Source organism: Myotis daubentonii, chromosome 3 (genome assembly GCF_963259705.1).
Source record: "Myotis daubentonii chromosome 3, mMyoDau2.1, whole genome shotgun sequence".
NCBI classification, from domain to species: domain Eukaryota; kingdom Metazoa; phylum Chordata; class Mammalia; order Chiroptera; family Vespertilionidae; genus Myotis; species Myotis daubentonii.
The window spans coordinates 214,466,061-214,487,222 of NC_081842.1; the positions used below are offsets into that span (position 1 = coordinate 214,466,061).

A 21,162-nucleotide genomic window follows, 5' to 3' on the forward strand; every position below is an offset into this window, starting at 1 on the left:
CATTAAGCCAACATTCATTAGATTTGCAAAATTGTCAAAAGTACCACGGATCTCACTGAATTTCCTTTTGTTTTGGAAAAATGTTATTCAAAAGTTTCTCAGTTTTAATTTTTCAATGCTAAATATTGATCGGTATAACTTACATAAGCAAAAACTCTTTGGGTCTGCAACCATTTTTAAGAGTGTACAGGGCCCCGAGACCCACCGGTTGAGAACCACTGATCCAGTCCAGCTCTCAGATTTCAGGGCTGAGGAGATGGGCTCTGAGGGCCCAGGCTTGCTGAGTCACAGAGTGAGACACCGGAGCCGCCCCTCAGGGACGGATTAGATGCGGTACAAAGTCCCTCTCACTGAAAAGCGGGCTTCAGACAGCCTCGGTGCTCGGACAGCTCGTTATCGAAGCCGGATCAGGTGGCTTCACAAATGATCTGGAACGTCTTCCCTGGAAGCTGCCTGGTGGAGAGGGAAGGGAGTGGGTTTTGCTGCTGCACTGACTCTGGCTCCAGTTTCATTGCTTTCTAGCTGTGCAATTTGGGGCAAGTTATCGAATCTCAGAGTTTCCTCATGTGTAAAACAGGAATGACAAACCTCACAAGGGAGCTCTAGGGTTCAATGAAACAAATGGAAACTTGTTTGGTGCTTAGTACCCATATACTAATTTCTATCTTTAAAAATGTATCTTTTTAAATTTATTTCAGAGATAGGGAGAGAGAGAGAGAGAAACATCAATGATGAGAATCATTGATCGGCTGCCTCCTGCTCGGCCCCCACTGGGGATGGAGCCTGCATTCCGGGCACGTGCCCTGACTGGGAATCGAACCCTGACCTCCTGGTTCATCGGTCAACATTCAACCGCTGAGCCACACTGGCAGGGCTAGTTTCTATCTTTTTCATGGAAAGGACTCAGAAAGGAGAGACATAACTGGAGTGGAACTTACGATTGAACCCAACAATGGCTCCTAGGCTTCCTTGTGAAACCTGGAGAGGTGGATGAGGACTTCTGCAGCTTCCTGCAAAGCCTGAGTGGTTACCCTTGACTGGAATTGAACCCAGGACCCTGCAGGCCAATGCTCTATCCACTGAGCCACACCAGTTAGGGCTATGCTTCCTCTTTTTTGCAGCGAGCCTTCCCTATCCCTTCCTACTGCCGTAGCCAGCACTCCCCTCCATGGCACGGTCCTTTTGTCTACAATGAGGCCTTCATCAGTGCACCTGGGAGTGAGTGGTCAGGGTCTGGGACTTCTCGGAAGGCACTGACCAGGGGGGACACTGACACAGATTCTGAGCTGGGGGCTGCCTCCTCTGGCATTGATTCCTCTTCCACAAGCCCATTGGGCAGAACCCAGTAGCAAGTGAGAGGCCCGGAAGCAGACAATGCAGGAGAAGCTTCTGGAAGGACAAGTGGATGAAACCGCCACATCCCCGCCATTCTCTAGGGCAGCAGTTCTCAACCTGTGGGTCGTGACCCCTTTGGGGGTCGAACGACCCTTTCACAGGGGTCGCCTAAGACCATCAGAAAACACATATATAATTACATATTGTTTTTGTGGTGAATCACTATGCTTTAATTATGTTCAATTTGTAACAATGAAATTGGGGGTCACCACAACACGAGGAACTGTATTAAAGGGTCGCGACATTAGGAAGGTTGAGAACCACTGCTCTCGGGGCTAAGCCTGCAGGCTCTGTGAGTGCAGCGATTCCACCTCCGGTCAGTCCTGCCTCCTTCCTCCCGTCAGAAAGAGCTAACGCTTGTAAACTTCAGATTGCTGTATCATTCTGAGGTGTCATTATTAACATGACCTAAGGTGACAAGGAAACGCAGTCGCAGTCGGGCAAGCTGACACTCCCAGCCAGTGAGCGGCAGCACTGAACTTTAACCCAGGCCTAGGAGGGCCAGCCCAGCGCTCTCCTAATCGGATCAGCAGGCCCAATCACGCACAGCGCACATTACTGATGTTTAGTTGGCTTTACATGGAAAGCTAAGCTGAAATTAACTCTCAATGATCAGCTTTGGAGAAGGAGCAGCCCTTGTGGAAATTTCACAGGTACAGCTTCACACAATAGCTCCCTTCCAGCAGCTGGGCCTCCCACACCTCTCAACTTTATTGCGAGGACTTCCTCTCTCTGTGGGTTGGGTTGCAAGGGAAGTCTACCACCAGCTTTGTTGCAGAACAAGTTGATTGCTCTAGTCTGAGATTTGTCAAGAGAGAAGTTATGCTGAGTCAATGTGACTAAACATCTGGACACACCCGAGTTCCTATTAAATAGGCTTCTTTCAAGGCAGACGTGTAAATATCTCATCAAACAGCCAAGAATTTTTGTTCTCCTATTACTAATGTCACATGCCACACCTGGCCTTCTCCTTTCTTTGTTAAGGAGCTAACAACCGGCAACAAATACTGCTTCCCAGGATTGTTGGAAACGACAGCAACCTGCGCTCAGGAGAGCAGGGCTGGGACAAAGGCAAGCCCCGCCCCCACCCAGAGACGGACACGGTAAAGCCGGGGCTTGCTGGAGTGAGAGCTGCAGGCTGACCTTTAGCCTTTACAAAATCCTCCAATGTTTGGCTGAGATGAATGCTTAAGAAGTCAACTCACATTACTGTTCGCCTTCACCACCTTTGGCCTCACCTTAACTCCCCAAGTCCCAACTCAAAGCAGGGGCCTCACCTTAACTCCCCAAGTCCCAACTCAAAGCAGGGGCAGGAATTCCACTAAAACGGCCCTTCTCTGCAAACATCCCGGGGCTGAATCCTTTGTTTGACTGACTTAAGCGGGTGTGGAACATACTAGTTGGGGCAGATTTGAAAATCCCGACTCTGCCACTCACTTGGTGTGTAATTCCCACAACTGAACTCAAATGACTTGTTCCCATGCTAGGTGGAAAGAGCAATTTAGTAAAAACCCAGAGACCATATATTCAAAAGCCAGATGAGTGTGTACTGTGCTCAGAAAAGTTAAAAATTTAGGATTATGCAGAGACAAAAGAGTAAGGCAGTGGTCAGCAAACTCATTCATCAACAGAGCCAAATATCAACAGTACAACGATGGAAATTTCTTTTGAGAGCCAAATTTTTTAAACTTAAACTATATAGGTAGGTACATTGTTATTAACTTAATTAGGGTCCTCCTAAGGCTTAGGAAGAGCCACACTCAAGGGGCCAAAGAGCCGCATGTGGCTCGCGAGCCGCAGTTTGCCGACCACGGCGGCCTAAGGGAACGTGGGGAAACCTCTCTGCCCAACCAAAAGTGGACTGAGAAGAAAACCAGCTAGAAAAGGAATGCGTGAGACGTGCTCCGCTCCCTGGGGCCTGCTGACATTCTACAGCATCCATTCTGGGACACGGTGACTCACAGAATGACCCTGAGTGAGGACCAAACCTTTGTGACCCTGGATGGGGTCTAGCTCTAGAGGACAAATAGTTTCATCAAAAACTAATTCAGTTTAGGCCCTGGCCAGGTAGCTAGGTTGGTTAGAGCATCTTTCCAATATGCCAAGGTTGCAGGTTCGATCCCCAGTCCGGGCACTAGAGAATCAACCAATGAATGCATACATAAGTGGAACAACAAATTGATGGCTCTCTTCCTCTCTCTCTAAAAATCAATTAAAAAGAAACAGAACTAATTCAGTTTAAACAAAAAGCCCTCTAGTCCTGAGGTCCAGTGTTAGGAAATCCATTCATCCACCCATACGAGCCACATTCTCCAATCACATTTTTTTTCTCTTATCCTCACCCGGATATTTTTCCATTGGTTTTCAGAGAGAGTGGAAGAGAGAGGGAAAGACAGAGAGACATATCGACATGAGAGAAACACATCGACTGGTTGCCTCCTGCTCGAGCTCAGACCAGGGCCAGGGCCGGGGAGGAGCCTGCAACCCAGGTACATGCTCTTGACTGGAATCAAACCCAGGAACCTTGGGCCCGCAGGCCGATGCTCTATCCACTGAGCCAAACTGGCTAGGGCTCCACTCACATCTTTAACAGTGAAAAAGGTGGTATTTTGATCTCCCACCTGCCTTATGCTTTTCTCGGTTGCCTCTGAATTTGGGGGAAGTCGTGTTCACTGGCTCCTTCAAACTTCCTGGAACCCCCCCTCATCCCCCTCGTCCTCCAATTCTGTGGTCAATGTTCCTATTTAACCTGTCGGCTGCACTGGGCAGTATCACTTCCTCCATCTTCAAACACTTAAGTGGGTGGCCAAGTGCCACTCTCTCTTCACGGGCCACTCATCTTCGCTGGACTGGTCTCCCTCCCTGACCTCTGCCAGTCGCAGTGCTCTCAGACACAACCCCTGGTCCTCACCAGCTACCCTCCCTCGCCAGGTCTGCGCACCTGCCACCTTCATGCTGACAACTCCCACTTGTGTCCCCAGCCCCAGCCTCTGCCCCCTGAACCCTAGTATATCCATTTGCCTCACCGATGACACATTCGGGTGGAAATGTTGATCTCAAAGTGAACCTGACCTGAATCCAATTCTTAATTCCGTTCCACCCCTTCAGTGTCCTCCCCGTCTTCTCCACCTCAGGAGACGCCACACGGTCCCTCTGCTCAGGCACACAGCCTTGGAGTCACCCTTCTCCTTTCTCTCCGGCTCCACATGCAGCCCTCCGTCAACTGTTCGCTTTAACATGAAAAGGCATCCTGGCTCCGCCCACTTCTCCCTGCCTCTACTGCCTGCTCCTGCTCAGTCCACGCCATCCTCTTCCATGGGACGTTGGGGTAACAATGCCCTCATTTGTTACCCTTCTCCCACTTGTCCCGCAGCCTCCTCCAGTCCCCTCCCGCCCTGAGCTGTTTTCCACTCTACAGTCAGCATGGTCTTTTAAAAACATACATGCAGTCATACCCTGCACGACATTTAGGCCAATGACGGACACATGTGACAGTGGTCGACCATGCAGCCTGGGTGTGTAAGTGCACGCTGCGATGTTCGCACGGTGAAATCGCCTGATGTGGCATTTCTCGGACTGCATCCCGATCGTTAAGCGACCCGTGACTATAAGATCTTGTTGCCGTAACCAGTTTGGCTCAGTGGATAGAGCGTCGGCCTGCGGACTGAAGGGTCCCAGGTTTGATTCCGGTCAAGGGCATGTACCTTGGTTGTGGGCACATCCCCAGTGGGGGGTGTGAAGGAGGCAGCTGATCGATGTTTCTCTCTCATCAATGTTACTAACTCTCTATCCCTCTTCCTTCCTCTCTGTAAAAAATCAATAAAATATATTAAAAAAAAAAAAAAAGATCGTGTGACTCATTTTCTCAAATCCCTTCACTGGCTTCTTACTTCTCTAAAGAATGAGAGTGACCTGGGTCCTACGCCACCTGAGCCCTGGCTCCTTTCTACCGTCAGGACTCCAGTGCTCTCTCCAAGCTGGCCTCCTGGCTGCTGGGAACCTGCAGAGAACAACGCTGCCCTAAGGGCTTAGTTTCGCTGCTTGGAAACCTCTGTGCCCAGGAATCGGCATGGCTTACCTGTTCCTTCATTCTGGAGTCAGTACAATGTCTTCTCCTAAGAGAGGCCTCCCCTGACCACACGATCTAAAAGGACCCTCCTTCCCATCCTCCTAATCTTTCATTCAGCTTTATTTTGCTCTGATATACTTACCACTTGCCAGTGTGTGTGGGGGGTGACCTCCCACTGGCACAGGAGGGGGCACAGCTGCATCCGGGCAGCACCGGGGCAGGTGGACTCTCGGACGGGTGCTGCGCGCATCGGGGCTTTTTGCCTGAATGCTGCTGCTCCTCCCTTCTTGTCTCTCCCCAAACACCCAGGGCAGTGGTCCCCCTGCTCATGCTCTGCTCACAAGAGGAGCTTGTTAAACTAAGGTGACATGCTGAAATTTTCAACCCCCCGCCCCTCCCAAATACCACAAGCACTACGGAATCACCAGTACGTGTATAAAGAGGCTTCACGCTGAAGGAGTGGGGAGACACATCTTCTACCTAAATCAGCCACTGCCATACCTCAGAGGGAGGCGCTTTCAAAGATACAGCACCTCACTGGCTCCCCTGGTTATATAGTGGCCGCTGTTCTGAATGCCCAGAAAGGAACACGAAGGTCAGAGCATCCTGACTTTTGTCCTAGAAAAGTAGTATCTTCAAGAGTCAAGAAAAGTCTCTGTGTAAATACCACTCAGAGCGTGAACAATAAATGCACATCGAGAGCCCTCTGGTGCACTGGGTGTACCTTTATTATGACCTCGTTCACTAATAGTTCCGTGATGCAAGGTTACCATACACAGTTAGATAATGTCTGCATTGCACACCTAAGGCTATACAGCAAAAGAACCAGAATTAGTACAAATACAAGAACTATATTTACATTCTGTATACCCAAGCTCCAAACATCAGATAATATTTACATAATAAAACATGAAAATGAAAATCAGAAATTAATAATGTACATACATTGTTGCTGATGTGCTCAACTCCTTCACTGGGGCGAGATCAGTTTGCAAAGTCCTGGTTCAAAAAGGCCACTTATGTTCATGGGTTTGTTTAATGCACAAGGATGGTGATGTGAGAATTGAAATCTCAATGGACAAACACTTTAGAGCCACAATGTCTAAGATGGTGCCTTCCACGTGGGAAGGCTGATGGAGCCCTCAGGCGAACTGATGCCCAAACACGCAGCGTGAAAGTAACTCGAAGACACGAAACAACACACGACAGCCAGGTTTGGCGAGACCAACCTCAGCTCGGACTTCCCATCTGAGTACAGCTATTTGGCTGTGGGTTTTTAACATGAAATCTGTTTCAACTCTAATTTCTTCCTTTAAATGATTTAGCGGCTTTCCCAAGATTTTATGGGGCTCGAATACGAATTTCATAAATGGCCTTTTGAACAACAAAAGCAGATAATCTCTCAGCTGATAATTGGATTCTAAGGAAACACAGATCAATGCATTCCTATCTCACACAGCAAGGGTTTGGCCACACACTTGGCTGAGTCATCCAGGGTGGGCGGCCGCAGTCCTCCGAGTCAGAGTCCTGTTTAAAGTACATTCAGCACAGCTTCCGAGAGCAGCAGCAGGGTTAGAATTCTCTCTAAGGAGCAGGTTAACAATCACATTTTAAAAAAGGACCCAAAAGGAAAGATGCAGGAGCCCAGCCAAACAGACAATAACAAGCCCCGACACTGCCCAGGAGCACCGAGGGGCAGGCAGCACCAGGGATCCCGGTACCGGCAGGTGCCACCCGCGAGGTCAGCCTCTCTTTTTCAGTCCAATGTGCATTAATTACAGCTGTATAAATATACAAATACCTTACAGAATTCAATTTAATTAAATAATTAGAGAACAAGCAGCAGGCAACAAAGTCTTTGCTTTGAAATATGTGCCAGGAGAAGTCATTTTACTTTTAGATCCCTTTTGCAATGATTTAATTGATTCTTTCATCTTAAAAGAGCTGGAAAATATCCAGCAAAACTCTGAGTGTCTGTGTAAGTTCTACAGAGCTGAGGGGAAAACAGATACATAAAATAGTGGTTTCCTAGTTGGGAAGATCATCTTCCCTTGCCATCAGTGAACAGTGTGCTGGAATTTAGGACCCGCCCAGCTGCCAGAGCAGCCCTTCCCGTGCCCTGGCCGTGTGCAGGGGCTGGCCGGCCCCGCAAAGCCCGGCCTGAGAGCTGGCTGACCCCCAGGCAGGCGCAGGAGGCAGGCGTGAGCACTGGCTTGGTGCGGGCTGTGAGGCCGTATTTTGCTTTGGCAGGAGAGAGGAGGATGGGGACCGAGGGAGCAGAGGGTTACTTTTAACTAGCATTCATGTCTCCTTCATTTGTGTAAGGGTTTTCTGTCTTGCTTTTTTTTTTTTTTTTTTTTGCTTGTTTAAAGGAGTGATTTGGAAAAAAAGAAATTAAAAACCCTCAAAAGGTGGTTTCCTTAAAAGGTCAAGTTCATTCCTCAACTTTCCTGGCCCCATGGCTTCCGCTAAAGCCTCATAAAGAGTTTCTGTCAGAAACCCTCTCTCAGAACTTCAAAGTGGGGATGAAACTGTCTGGAAAGGGAACATCAACCCTGAAACTTCCAGCTCCAATTTGAAGATGGGCCCTAGAGAAAGAGGGGGTACCAAAAGGGGTTGCCTGTACCTGTCAGCCGCAGCAGAGGCCCCTCGGACGGGGAGAGCACACGAGACCCCCGCATTCTCACGAGGCCTTCCTGCGTGGGCACGTGACGAACCGTCCAGTGCCGCCTAGTCTAAGAGCTGACACTCCAAAGCAAAGACTTTCCAAGCCAGTTGTGTTTGAGTTAGAAGAAGAAATCAAAGTCATTTCAGTGTATCACACGATTACTCTCCCTCAGCCTTCCCCACCTATTGCCACACAGACATGGATCCTTCCATCCAACTTTGTAACAGCAGCAGCATCCATGATTTGATTCTGAAAGTAACCTTCAATGTCATTTCCCTGAAATTAGATTTAATTCCGGCCCAGGAAGCTGTCTCTAAGCACGGACAGATCCTAGATTGGGGTATACAGCAGAAGGGCATATTGTGTCCATTAAACAACACGGAAACCTCTACATTAAAAATGTTGCTTAGAAAAACTAGTAACATTACTGTTAGTGACCTATGTTTTAAGGAGAAGAAAGTTTAAAAAATCTAGAGTTTTATTGACCAGATAAGGTCACAGCCTGTGGTTCTGTCCTTTCTTTTATTACACTCTCCCTGACTCACTTCCGCCTCTTTGCAAGGCAATTATAAGCAGTGCAGCTGTGAGCCCTGTTCTGAGATGAGCCCAACTGGGGAGGGTGGGAGCAAGGTCTGAGCCTGCCCAGCAACTACCCCACAGAATGCGCGGCCCCTGCCCTTGGCTGCTAAGGCAAAGCCATCCAGTTCCCCAGCACCTGAGAGTCAGCAACCCCAAGGCTGAGGCCCTCAGTCTCCACAAAGTGGGAACCAGCAGATACTGTCCTGAATGCCCAAGGGATGGTCAAGCAGAGAGGTGTGAGCAAGGGAGGTAAACGGTGGTATAAACAACCCAAGCCGACTAATGGCAAAGCTACTCAAGGAACCGGGGCCTTTTCCCCTCCCTGTCACTCTGAAACCCTTGCCGGCAGCTGAGAGAAAGCATATCTTCCACGCTGGCGTCTGAAGAGCCGACCTTGTCCTGTCAGGAGACTATCAGCTTCCTCCTTCCCTCTCTGGCAACGCTTCCACACCCGCTTCCACACCCCCTGGAGAAGCAAGGTGAGGCCGGCTGGGTGCGCCACGAAACCCTGGGGCCAGGGCTCAGGTGGGGTCTCTTCTCTGCCCCCAGATGTCCTTTCGTTTTGTTTTTAGTGGTGGGAGTGGCTGGTTTTAATCCTGGGTCCAGAAAGCAAAGTCTGCCATGCCTGCTTATTGATGAGTATAGGGACAGGCATCACTGAAAATCTTTTCAATCTGACAGAGATTCCTGAAAATAGCCACTGGGTTCAGAGGAGACTTCCAGGTTCACAGGTGAAAGCTGCATGTCTTTGATCAACGGGAGCTACATTCACAAGGTCATTACTCAGCATTACCACAACGACCATCGAATTCCTCATCAGAAAGTGAAGACTCCCCCTTGTGGGACATCTGTGTATGACATCAGACTGCAAACTGGCCATCAGCACCAATGCCGAGAACAGAACAGAGAGGAGGCTCCCTCCCAGATGAGAAGCACAGTTCACAGGAATCCTACTGACCCTCCCACCCACCCACCCTACGCTCCTTGGAAACCCAACATCCTTGGCTCTTCCCTTTTGACAAGTCAGCAGCGGCCACTGCCGCAGGCCTGGTAAAAGCTCTCTCCTCTTCTCTTCCACTGACTGAAAACTGCATGACCATGTTCTAAGCAACCCCATTTCAGAGAATATACCTGTCCCATTGCTGAGCTCACCACAACCTTCTCCCTGAGTGGAAACGCAGGGATTAGTGAGGGAAGAAAGCAACAGAGGGAAAAAGGTAAGCTTTTCCCTCTCAGCTTCCAAAAAGGCCAGATGTCTCCTCCCTTTGTCTCTAAGCCACCCAAGAAAAATTAAAGTTGACAGCACAAACAAAGAAAAGAAAAAAATGTATTATGTTGTCTTGAAAAAAGACAGATAGCCAAAGACAGCAGTACAGACATCAGAGGTGGTCACAGGGGGAGCTCTCATACAAAAGGAAGCCAAGATATACCAAAAATAATTTGGAGAGTCACTGGATTTCCCTCTCTCTGTTTTTTGTTTGTTTGTTTTGTTTTGTTGTATGTGTTTTCCCCCTTTTGTTAGGCTACATGCTACTAACAAGATTCTCAGCACAGGAAAAAAGAAAAAGGGTACAGAGCAATGGAGATAGGGAACAGGAGCTAGAAAAAGTGCTGGACAAGAGGGAAAAGTAGTTAAGCCACAGGATTACATACAAGAGCAACCGTCAAGAATCACAAAGAGAAACGAGAGGTAACACTTCCTTTATCTCTGGGAAGGCGCGTGAGCGTGCGCAGCAGTCACTCAGTACTTCGGCTGGCTCAAGCCTCTGAGGGAGAGTTTCGACCTATGGGTGACAGAGAGAGAGGCCCGTTAGGAAACTGGATCCAGATGTTTCTCCCTCACAGGCCCCTTCCCCCATGAGCCCCTCCTTGGACTTCTTTCTAACCTGCGCTGCAGACCCAGGTCTCTCTGAACAAACAGGCTACCCTGTGGTCTTCCTGCTGGGGGACCTGCAACATAGCCCCTCATAGGATGGGAGACTGGTCATAGTGCTGCATACTGACTGGCAGGCCGGTAAGGGCCTCCCAATCTTCCCTTTGCTCAGCCCCACAGACCCTGGCTGCAGACCCTTGAGAACAAAAAGTCCAAGCAGATCAGTTAAATGCAAATGTGACCAGGGTCTCCTTAGCTGCTCAGGACACCAGGTGCTAGCTTGTGAGAAGCTGAGGCCTCGTCAGCACCCCATAACCGCACTTACACCCCTGTCCTTCCTCTATTTTAAATCTGTTTGCAAAAAGACTTCCTTCCCTATTTATGCTGATGTTCCTGGGACTGAAAGCCAAGGAAGGGAACGCAGGGACAGCTTCTTACCGTATTGTGCCAGCAAGGAGTGGATTAAAGGCATATAACCAGTCACTCATGTCTTTGTCGTTGAGAGCCTGCAAAAGGACCCCACGGTGCTTTGTGCATACAGCGAAGATGTTAGGACTCTGAAAGAGATGCAGGTAGATGAGAAAGTTACGAGGGCTATGAGCACTGGGGACCCGGCCATATTCACAGGGCATACGGCACTTCGCACTGGCACTTCAGAGAGCCAGATATACAGGAGAGACGTTGTATCACACAACAGAACCCAGAACTCAAAAGGGAAGGGCATGCATGGCAATGAGAAGGTGAGAGAGGGCAGGACTGACCTTCACCATGGCCTGCTGGTCCTCGCTGTATTCCACCTGCGCTGTGGACAGGTTAATGATGCCACGCTCCACTGGGTCTTTGTCGCTGTTATAGATGAAGACGTAAGGGCGACGGACCACAACAAAATGCTTAGCCCAGTTGCTGGAAAATGGCTCCTTGAAATGCAGGTATCCTTTTTTGGAAACCACTGAGCTAAAAAGGACAATAGAAGATAGGTTTGTTTCTCACAAAAAGAAAGTGATTATGAGCCGAGAACCATCAAAATATGTCTCACCTAGGCCAAGTCCCCTGTGTAATAAAAACAGGACAATGATCTATTTGGCCTAGGACAGGGGTGGACAACCCCTGGCACGCATGCCAAACATGGCACACCAGTAACTATTGCTGGCACACGAAACCCTCTCTTATAATCTTCCATTTACAATTTTTTTCTTAATATCGAGTTTTTTATTTTTCAGATAAATTCAGTGTAGGTGCATCTTAGATAAATAAATAATTTTACATAACAAGTTATCTTAAAGACCATAGACATGGATTGACGAGAGAGGGGAAGAGCAATTTCTATGCCTCTGCCTTAACTCTCCCTGCCTTCCTAGATCCGACCAGTGTTTTGGTTTCATCCACATACGCTTGTGAATCTTTGTTCTCAGTGATGAATTCTGTTAAGTCTCGTAATAGGAGTAGCCTGACGGATGAAAGTAGTAGCTCGTGCATATCTCTGAAGGTCACGAAATATAAACCTGATGTAAAATCTCTGTCATCAGTCACGCAGCAGCAAAAGTCCCACTGATAATATCAAACGGAGTCATAAAGTTTTCTGTCAGACTATCAGTGTACATGTATACATTAAAAAATAAATGTATTTTTCATCATCATATACTGTGTTTTTGTCGCTCGAATGAATTTTGTTATTTCTTCAAGGTTCTTCACATACGTACACCTTAAGAGATATCAAGTAGGCATAACATGTTCTCAAAAAATTAGGGTTGGCACGCAGAAGAATTTTGAGTCAGAGATTTTGCTGGTTTTGGCACGCACTCACAAAAAGGTTGCCCACCCATGGCCTAGGACCTTATCTGCCAAAGTAACACAGCAAGAGGAGACAAAGCACCACTCAGCAAGCTGAGCAGGTGGGTGCGTGATGGCACAGCGGCGATGGAAACCCAGCCAGAGCTCTCACCCGGATCCATGCACATCACACTGCAACAGAGACCTCACGGAAGAGCTGCAAGTACATTCTTCTGACCTGTTTTAATACCCAGCATCTCTGGGTAATATAGTACTCACCCTGGTCTAATTTCTTCAATATCTGGAACAAGGTTGAGAAATTCATTTTTCCCTGCTCGGGCCAAATACGGTGTTTCCACAGTTGGGACAATTTGAAACTGCTCAAATTCTGGGCAGGGACTAGAGGCCCGGGAATTGGCTTCTGGGGTCCTTTAAAAGAGAGGTTAGAGGTTAGGGACAGCAAGAGCTTCAGTAAGGAATGCAGATGTGTACAACCCCCACCAGCAGGAACGAGGCCTCTCCGTACACCAGAGGCCTTGAAGACATCAGGTTCAGAGAGCTCGCCTGGGAGGACAAGGTGGTGTCAGAACGGTAACTCCAAATGCCACTGGGCTCATCCTTCAGAGGTTACAAAGCAGGTTGGTCACTGATGAGCACGTGTCACTCAGACCACCTCCTATTCTGAAGCCCTGAACAGAAGTGTCTGGAACATGACCACCACCGTTTCAATTTAGTCCCAAGGTCACACCTAGCACAGCGGCTCTCACAGTGAGGACCCTGGCCAGCAGCATCAGCTGGTCCTGGAAACCCGTTAGAAATTCAAATTCTCAGGCTCCACCCCAGACCTAGAGAACCAGGAACTCTCTCTGGGTGGGGTTCAGCCATGGGGGCTTTAACAAGCCGCCCCAGTGATGCACTAACATCTGAGAACCAAGCCTGAGGGACTGGCAGAGAAAGCAGATCAAGGGGTGGAAGGCCGTCTCTGAATGACCACAAGGTGCACAGCTGCACGCCACCCTGGACCAGGCCAGGCTGTACGGGAGAAATAATTCCTCTGCTCTGCAGTGTTAGTCATCTTCGGACAGCAGCCTTGCCTAATTAATTGTACTTCGTCAATTACAAAAGCCCATTTGTAAATGCCTTCCCATTCCTCAAATTGGAATGCGTCTTATAATCAGCAGTGTGTCACATTTTAGCTGGCAGTGCTTTTTCTTTCTTAGTGAACATAAAATAATATCTGACAGTCAATGGCAGCCGAGAATTAATTAGATTGCCTCTTTGTTATTTTCTCCAGCCACGTTCAATTGCGCGAGTGCTGGTACATTCAGATAGACAGCTGGATGATAATGAGGTGGGCTCTGACAGGTGAGCGTAATGAAGGAGACAGGGCAAAGGACTTTGAGGTGCACTGTACTGATGAATTCACATTAAAGTTGTCTCCATTAGTCTTACCTATACATTTTTTTGTATCATCAAAATATTTTCCCCAAGATGGGGCTTCCTATGTGGGATATGACTGAGGAGAGAAGCAGGGTGGGAGTGGAAGGACAAGTGAGCAGGATGGGAATAAGAGGGGCCAATGATTTGGTGCAGGAAGCTAGGAAGACGTGATTATTAAAAGATGTCAGTAGCATCTTTCCAGACACTGTGACATCTAGAGAAGGCTCCCCATATTTCCGGATGCTGCCTAGGGGGCTGGTGCTCCCCTCAGCTGAGAACCACTGAGCTAGAGGAAGACCGGCCTTTCCCTCGGTTCTTAGATTAGCTTCTCGCGGTGAAATCTGGGCACCTACTTCTGATCCACAGAGTTGCTCCTAGAGTCCACCAGAGAGGGGCAGGTGGAGGAGGGAGTGAGGGTTGAGCTGCTGAAACTGGACACAGAGGGATCCCGTCCAATTGGAGAGATATCCGACAACTGGAAGCAAACAGAACAAAAAGAGTGAGATTCAGATGGAAGAAACTGTCTCTGCAATAAGAAGCTTTGGCAACCAGTGACCTCACTTTAAAAAATATCCTGCTTCAGGTTGTTTAAGAAAACAAGCCTTACAGATACATATTTTATGGCCCTCGTGTCCTATTAGGAATCATGACATTTACAAAAGAGGCAGGGCTGGCTTTTTATATTGTCACTGCCCTCCTGCATTAAGTGACCTTATGCATATGAGCTGAGCACTTAGCACATCAGGCAAAGTTCTAAGAATATGGCAGAGGACCTGGCCTATTGGAGCTTACACTCTAAGTGAAGAAGGCAGACAATAAGCCAGTCAACACATCAAGAAGTGTCAGGCTCTGGTTGGGTGGCTCCAGTAGCTGGAGTGTCGCCCATACACCAAAGGGTAGGGGTTAAATTCCCAGTCAGGGAACATACCTAGGTTTCAGGTTCAATCCCAGGTCAGGGCATGTATGGGAAGCGACCAATCGATTTTTTTGTTTTTCTCTCTCTCTCCCTTCCTCTCTCTCTCAAATCAATAAGAACATATCCTCGGGTGAGGATTAAAAGAAATGTCAGGGAGTGATAAGTGCTATAGCAAAAAATGAATCAGGGAAAGAGAAAGTTTCATTGTTGGCTTTACAATGCATGGTTTACAATATCTGAACTGAAAAGGAAACATCAGTGAGCCAATCATGGGAACATCTGGAAGAAGACTATTCTGGGCAAAGGAATGGCAAGAGTGCAAAGAACCCGCTCGGCAGGAATGAGCCAGAAAGGTCAAGGTGACTAGAATAGAGCGAATGACCCACAAGTTCTTTAAAGTGTTCACCTCACTCTTTGTGGAAGGCAACAAAATCTCATGCCACCAAGAACCTCAGGACTTCTGTTCCCTGTCACACAAGACAAATCACCCCCTACAGAATATTCTCCAAGGGATTCAGGGGAAAGCCAAAATTGTCCCCATCTGATAATCACTCTAAGAGACACAGAGACATACTTTCACCTTCAGAAGTCGGTATTCTGAAAAAATCAGATACAAGAGCAGGTATGTCATGCAACAATGCTATGCCCACATCAAGCCACCTAAAAGCAGCGTATGCTGGGGACAGGAAATGTGAGCGGCTCACCTTACAGTCACTGATGCTGCCGTGCACCTGGCTGAATTCCCGGTTGAAAGTGTGGGTGAGAAGTTGCAGGCACTAGGAAAAATAAAGGCCAGCATTAAGTTTATTTTTTAAAAAAATTGTTTATTGTTCAAAGTACTAGTATTACATATATGTCCCCCTTTTTCCCTCATTGACTCCCTCTAGCCTGCCCCCTCCCCCTCCACCCCAGGCCTTCTGCACCCTATTGTCTGTGTCCATGGGTTATGCATATGTGCATACAATATCTTTGGTTGATTACCTCCCACCCACCTACACTCTCCCACCTTCCCTCTGAGATTTCGCACTCTGTTCCATACTTTGATGTCTCTGGATCCACACCATTCATCACTTTGTTACTTAGATTCCACATGAGTGCGATCATGTGATACTTGTCTTTCTGGCTGGCTGACTGACTTATTTTACTTAGCATGATACTCTCCAGGTCCCTCCATGCTGTCTCAAAGGGTAAGAGATTCTTCCTTTTTACTGCTGCATAGTATTCCATGGTATAAATGTACCACAGCTTTTTTATCCACTCATCTACTAATGGGCACTTGAGCTGTTTCCAGATCTTAGCTATTTTAAATTGTGTTGCTATGAACATAGGGGTGGCAGCGTAAATTTCAATGGTTAAACAAAGCTCTGGACACAAGGCAGGAAGGGAAAATCATATGCTCAAGTCCCACAGTGGCGCCCCGATGCTGCCTAACAGCTCTAGAAATTAACTAAGCATATAGCAAGGGGCCTGTATATGCCTAATGAAAAAGGTAAAGTGTGTGGATTAAAAAGCCATTCTCAAATCTATAAAAGTGAATACTGCAACATCATAGTTTAAAGTGCTTAAGAATGCAATAGCATCCCTTTCATTCTTAATTTGCTTTATAATTTCTCATTTGAATTACTGCAATAGTTTTTTTCTGCCTCTAGTCCAGTGGTTCTCTGCCGGGAGCCGGTCCATCCTTGCTGTTTCAAGGGACCTGGCATATATGGCATACGGTTCTTAATATGTTTGCTCACCTTCTTGGCGCTGTGTTTTAACCAAAGTCACCTCTCCGAGAAAGGTTGAATCCCCAGGTAGGGATTTTCCCCTGAAGTTAGGGAGGGAATAAAACCCCTCAACTAAGTGCCAGGCGGGTAATTAATCCCTTTAACTACGAACAATCATGCTTAAACTACATAATCTTTTCTCCCTGGAAGGGAGATAAGAAACGCCCTAACCTTTGTAATAGAGATTGATAGGATTGAATCAACTGGTATAAATACAGTTGTAACAAGACAGAAACACTCAGAACTCAGAATCTAGAGACAGCAAGAGACAGAACTCAGAACTCAGAACTTAGAACACAGGGCTTGGAAGACAGGACCAAGAGAGACAGAGCCTAGGCACAGAACCTACACAGAACATTCTCTAGAGACAGAAGAACTTCGCTGGCGAGAGCATGCCGAAGGATCCTGGACAGGGACTGGCCTCGGAGCCTGGAGGCAGAGCCTGGTGAGAGAGCATGGCAGGGGATCCTGGACTGAACCTGACTGAGGAGATTGGCAGGAGAGCCTGACTAGAACCTGGTGACTGAACCTGACTGGAGAACCTGGACAGAACCTCTCTGGAGATCCTAAGCAGAACCTCTCTGGAGATCCAGACCAGAACTTGGCTGGAGATCCTGGCTAGAGATCCTGGCTAGGCTGCTGATCAACTGAACGCTGTCTCCGTGTCATTCCTTCTTCGCCGACTCCGTCCACACCTTTGGGGAACCCCTGGACCCGCTGGGGCAGGACCCCGGCAGTTCTCAACCTTCTGGCCCTTTAAATACAGTTCCTCATGTTGTGACCCAACCATAAAATTATTTTCGTTGCTACTTCATAACTGTAATGTTGCTACTGTTATGAATCGTAATGTAAATATCTGATATGCAGGATGGTCTTAGGCGACCCTTGTGAAAGGGTCATTTGACCCCCAAAGGGGTCGCGACCCACAGGTTGAGAACCTCTGTTTTAGTCTCTCTCTTCATCACAAATCCATCCTCTTTATTGCTATCAGAAGTCTTTCTAAAACAAATACCCGTTTAAAATATTGCCATGTCGCCAAAACCGGTTTGGCTCAGTGGATGGAGCATCGGCTTGCAGACTGAAGGGTCCCAGGTTCGATTCCGGTCAAGGGCGCATGGTATGCACGATGCCCTGGCCCATCTCCCTAACTCCATCTCATGGCCCCCACAGGATTCCGTCACACTGATCATGCAGGACGGCTAGCTCCCTCCCCTGCTCCCTCTTGAGCCAGTTCACAATACCCTCCTGGGAAGGCCTCGCCTCTGGCTCCCACAGCACCTAGACATTCGCCTCTATTACATGCTTGTCACCATTTGCATGTAAGCTAATTAAGGGTAGACCTGAGTCCTATTTGTTTCTATATTCATAGTGTTAGTGCAGGCCTTGAAACAGAGGCCCTCAAAGAAGGAAGAAAATGAAATGGAAACTGACTGATCAGCTGAGTCTCATGGGCAAATACCCAGCCAAGGGAAGGGAGTCACACCTTGGTGGCCAGCTCTTTCTCTCGGTCCACCAGGCTCTCAATGTCTGCGGAGTCGTAGCCACTGCTCTCGCTGGGTGTGATGGCACTTTCAAAGGTGGTGGTTGAGATCTGAGAGGAGATGCTGGTGGAGGTGCTGAGGGTCCCACTGCTCAGGCTGGGGGACAACGAGTCGCTCAGGGATTTGGGGGCGCTGTCACCAAGTCTCTCACGCAACAGCAGGAAGTGGCGAGTTTTCTCCACCTAAAAAGAGCAACACCGTTGCCTCAGCAAACACAAAGCTCATTACAATTTTTGTAAGAACAGTATTATGTCTCACGGTGATGGGAACCTGGAAAGCCAGGATCACACCGAGGCGGTGACGGAGAGTCTCTGGCCTGAGCTTTCATCTGAGCACCCCCGCCCCTTCCGCCCCCCGCTTTGTACCTCATGGATGAGCTCCAGCTTCTCCAGCTCCCACTGGTGCTCCAGGATGAGGCTGTCCCCACGGGGCCGCCAGCCAGCTAAGTTCTCTTCTCCCCGCACATAGGCCACTGATGTATCCAAGACTTTTCTCCTCCTCCTCTGCATGCCTGAGACAAGAGGAAACAACTCTTCTTGAGAAAAATCTGATCCCAGTGTTACCTCAAAATCAATGAATAATTCATATACATAATGAACTAAGAGAGACTTGGTCTCTAGATACATGGGATTTTGTTAATAATTCAACCCCTTTGAATTCGAAGCAATTCTCTAAATTCCTTTTAAAAGTAAGATTTACATTATTTGATAATTATGAAGACTGCAATACAACTCGAGAAAAAGTTATTGTTAAGTGAAAATATAGAGGCGATTACATAGTCTGTACACGATGGTCCCCAACATATAAAAATACACCCGCACATACACACCCACATTCAGTAGTTCAGGTAGAATGGCAGAGGACAGATGGCTTTACCCCAACATCTCCCATTAATTTTGTAAAATGTTAAACTGTTTTTACATATAAAAGACATAAATTCATGTTAATTAAATAATCCTCAAGGAACTCTCTGGACACTATAATTAGCTGCTATTGGGACTTAGAATCATACTCAAAGTCTTCTTTTTTAAAATCTAAATCTTACCTGTGAGCCCTGACCTCTTTCCACATATGTTCTCTAAAATGATTCCAACTCATATTAACCAAATGTTCTTTTTAAAAGAATCCTGACTTTTATGCCCGGGTTGCAGGCTCAATCCCCAGTAAGAGGGTATGTAGGAGGCAGCCAATAGCTGTTTTGCTCTCATATAGATGTTTCTCTCTCTCTCTCTCTCTCTCTCTCTCTCTCTCTCTCTCTCTCAAAATCAATAAAAATATTTTTTAAAAGAATGCCTAATATTAAAAACAAAAACCTTTTGTCCATGTTCCAGTTTACAAAAATAAAAATTCAAAGTTCTGCTTATGGCCACTGAGCTGAAGGAACAGAGCCCAAAGAGACATCAAAAAGGACACAAACAAGTTCAATTGATCTGTCTTCTCAGGACAGGAAATTCAAATTCTAGTCTGACAGCACCTGTGAAGTGATACTACCAAGTTAACCTTGGGGCTAAGCTGGAGAGCGAAAGGATTATGAAGTTTTTCAAACCAAAATCACTCTAATACACTTGACTATTTTATAATATTCCATAGCCCGGGAACATTTTGTTTTGGTAAAATTTTTATAATTGTATTGCACGTCACAAACCAAAGTGTTGTAACTCACAAAAATATAACTCACAAAAATATAGCACCAAAAATCTGCTTGTAAAATATGCTTGGTTTCTAGTAAAGTTTATATTTTGCCTACATGGGTAAGGTAGATTTTTGACACGATACACCCCAAACACATGCAAAGACAACTATCACCTCCCCATCCATTAGCTCTTACCTGGACTACCTGTGTCAGCCATTTTGCATAAACTGAGTTCATAAATTCCAGTGACTCGGTTGCTATTTAAATTAAAACAAACAATTACTTAATATCTTATATCACAGAAACAGGAAAATCTGACTACTTAAAACACTCCTCTGTAGGGACTGCAACCCACCCTCCCACATAAGTAACTTTTCCTATTCTGAACTTAACTTTTTCATATAAGGAATCTGTTTCCATCTCAATCTTTTGAACATTTTTATTTTAATAGGATGAATAAAGTTGAATGATAAAGTTTACAATACAAATATAAAAATGTGTCTTTTCTTACTGCAAGAGAGAAAAGTTGGGGGAAGTATGACTAGAAAATGATAACCATCAAATTCTGGGGCGTGTGACTAGGGAGAGGTACTGAACCTTCTATTATATCAGTAATACTTATATCTTATGCTGGATGGTGATGTATAAGTATTTACTGTATTATTCTTGATATATTTTTGTATATCTTAAATATGAATAAATCTTTAAAAGAAGAAAAATTCCCTTGGTACTCTGTTAGAATAATAATGACACTTTAAAAGAAAATTCAGTCCCTGTGACCTGTTTTGGAAGTGTTCACAATGTAATATTCCTTCCTTCCCTCTTTAACTCATCCAGTCATTAGTATTTTATTAAATGCCAACATTCAGGTCACTGCATCCCAGGTGTCGGTGCCATAATGGCTTACAGGTAGCCTGAAACAGCAAACCAGGGCTGCCTAGGGTTCTGCTGATTCTTTACTGGGCAAACCAACTGGAAGCTAAACTTGTCTTAAAACTTACGAGTCTGGTGACTTCGAGTAGCCGCTGCCAAAGAGGCTGCGCAGAGAGCGTGGGGGTGAGATCTTGGCGTCCCGAGAATAGAAGACCATGCACACGTCCTTGGTGATGACAGCTGGCTGGATGCAGTGATCCAGCTGAAAGCAGACAGGAGTAGGCTCCATTAGATACAGACAGAGCATCTGAGACAGAGTCTATGCCACCACATTCAGAATGCTGGTCCTGGATGTGGGGCTGGAGGATTTCAGCTCTACCAACTATTTCAACAGCAACACAGCCGATAATATCTGGTGGTGTTCCTTGCAGATGCATTTAATTTCAAAGTTTTATTCTGTAATAATGGCTAGCATACTCTTCTAAATCCTTTTATATAGCATCTTAACAACTTTCGGAGGTAAATGCTATTGTTCCAGCTTCAGAAATGAGGAAACAGAGGCATAGAGAGGTGAAATCACTTGCCCAGAGACATGCAGGCAGCAAGTGGCAGCACAGGGATTTGAACTCAGACAAG

At 46.8% G+C, this 21,162-nt stretch overlaps 1 protein-coding gene and 1 long non-coding RNA gene across 11 annotated transcripts in view; one reads left to right on the plus strand and one right to left on the minus strand.

Moving 5' to 3' along the window:
* The first annotated feature begins 1,436 nt into the window (after positions 1-1,436).
* The window catches only part of LOC132231709 (uncharacterized), a 319,045-nt gene continuing 299,319 nt past the window's right edge, over positions 1,437-21,162 (plus strand). Inside the window, exon 1 of the long non-coding RNA XR_009452121.1 lies at positions 1,437-1,647. This is a non-coding gene — a long non-coding RNA (uncharacterized LOC132231709). The remainder of the gene's footprint in view (positions 1,648-21,162) is intronic.
* The window catches only part of KIF1B (kinesin family member 1B), a 137,585-nt gene continuing 122,597 nt past the window's right edge, over positions 6,175-21,162 (minus strand). For all 10 annotated transcript variants that reach the window (XM_059691303.1, XM_059691305.1, XM_059691300.1 and 7 more), the window contains 10 exons: positions 20,655-20,788; positions 19,849-19,910; positions 18,386-18,531; positions 17,963-18,202; positions 15,415-15,486; positions 14,148-14,269; positions 12,634-12,783; positions 11,346-11,538; positions 11,023-11,141; positions 6,175-10,495 (listed from right to left, as the gene is read on the minus strand). In XM_059691303.1, coding sequence (XP_059547286.1) covers positions 10,453-10,495; positions 11,023-11,141; positions 11,346-11,538; positions 12,634-12,783; positions 14,148-14,269; positions 15,415-15,486; positions 17,963-18,202; positions 18,386-18,531; positions 19,849-19,910; positions 20,655-20,788 — 1,281 coding nt within the window. In that variant the 3' untranslated portion in view covers positions 6,175-10,452. The remainder of the gene's footprint in view (positions 10,496-11,022; positions 11,142-11,345; positions 11,539-12,633; positions 12,784-14,147; positions 14,270-15,414; positions 15,487-17,962; positions 18,203-18,385; positions 18,532-19,848; positions 19,911-20,654; positions 20,789-21,162) is intronic.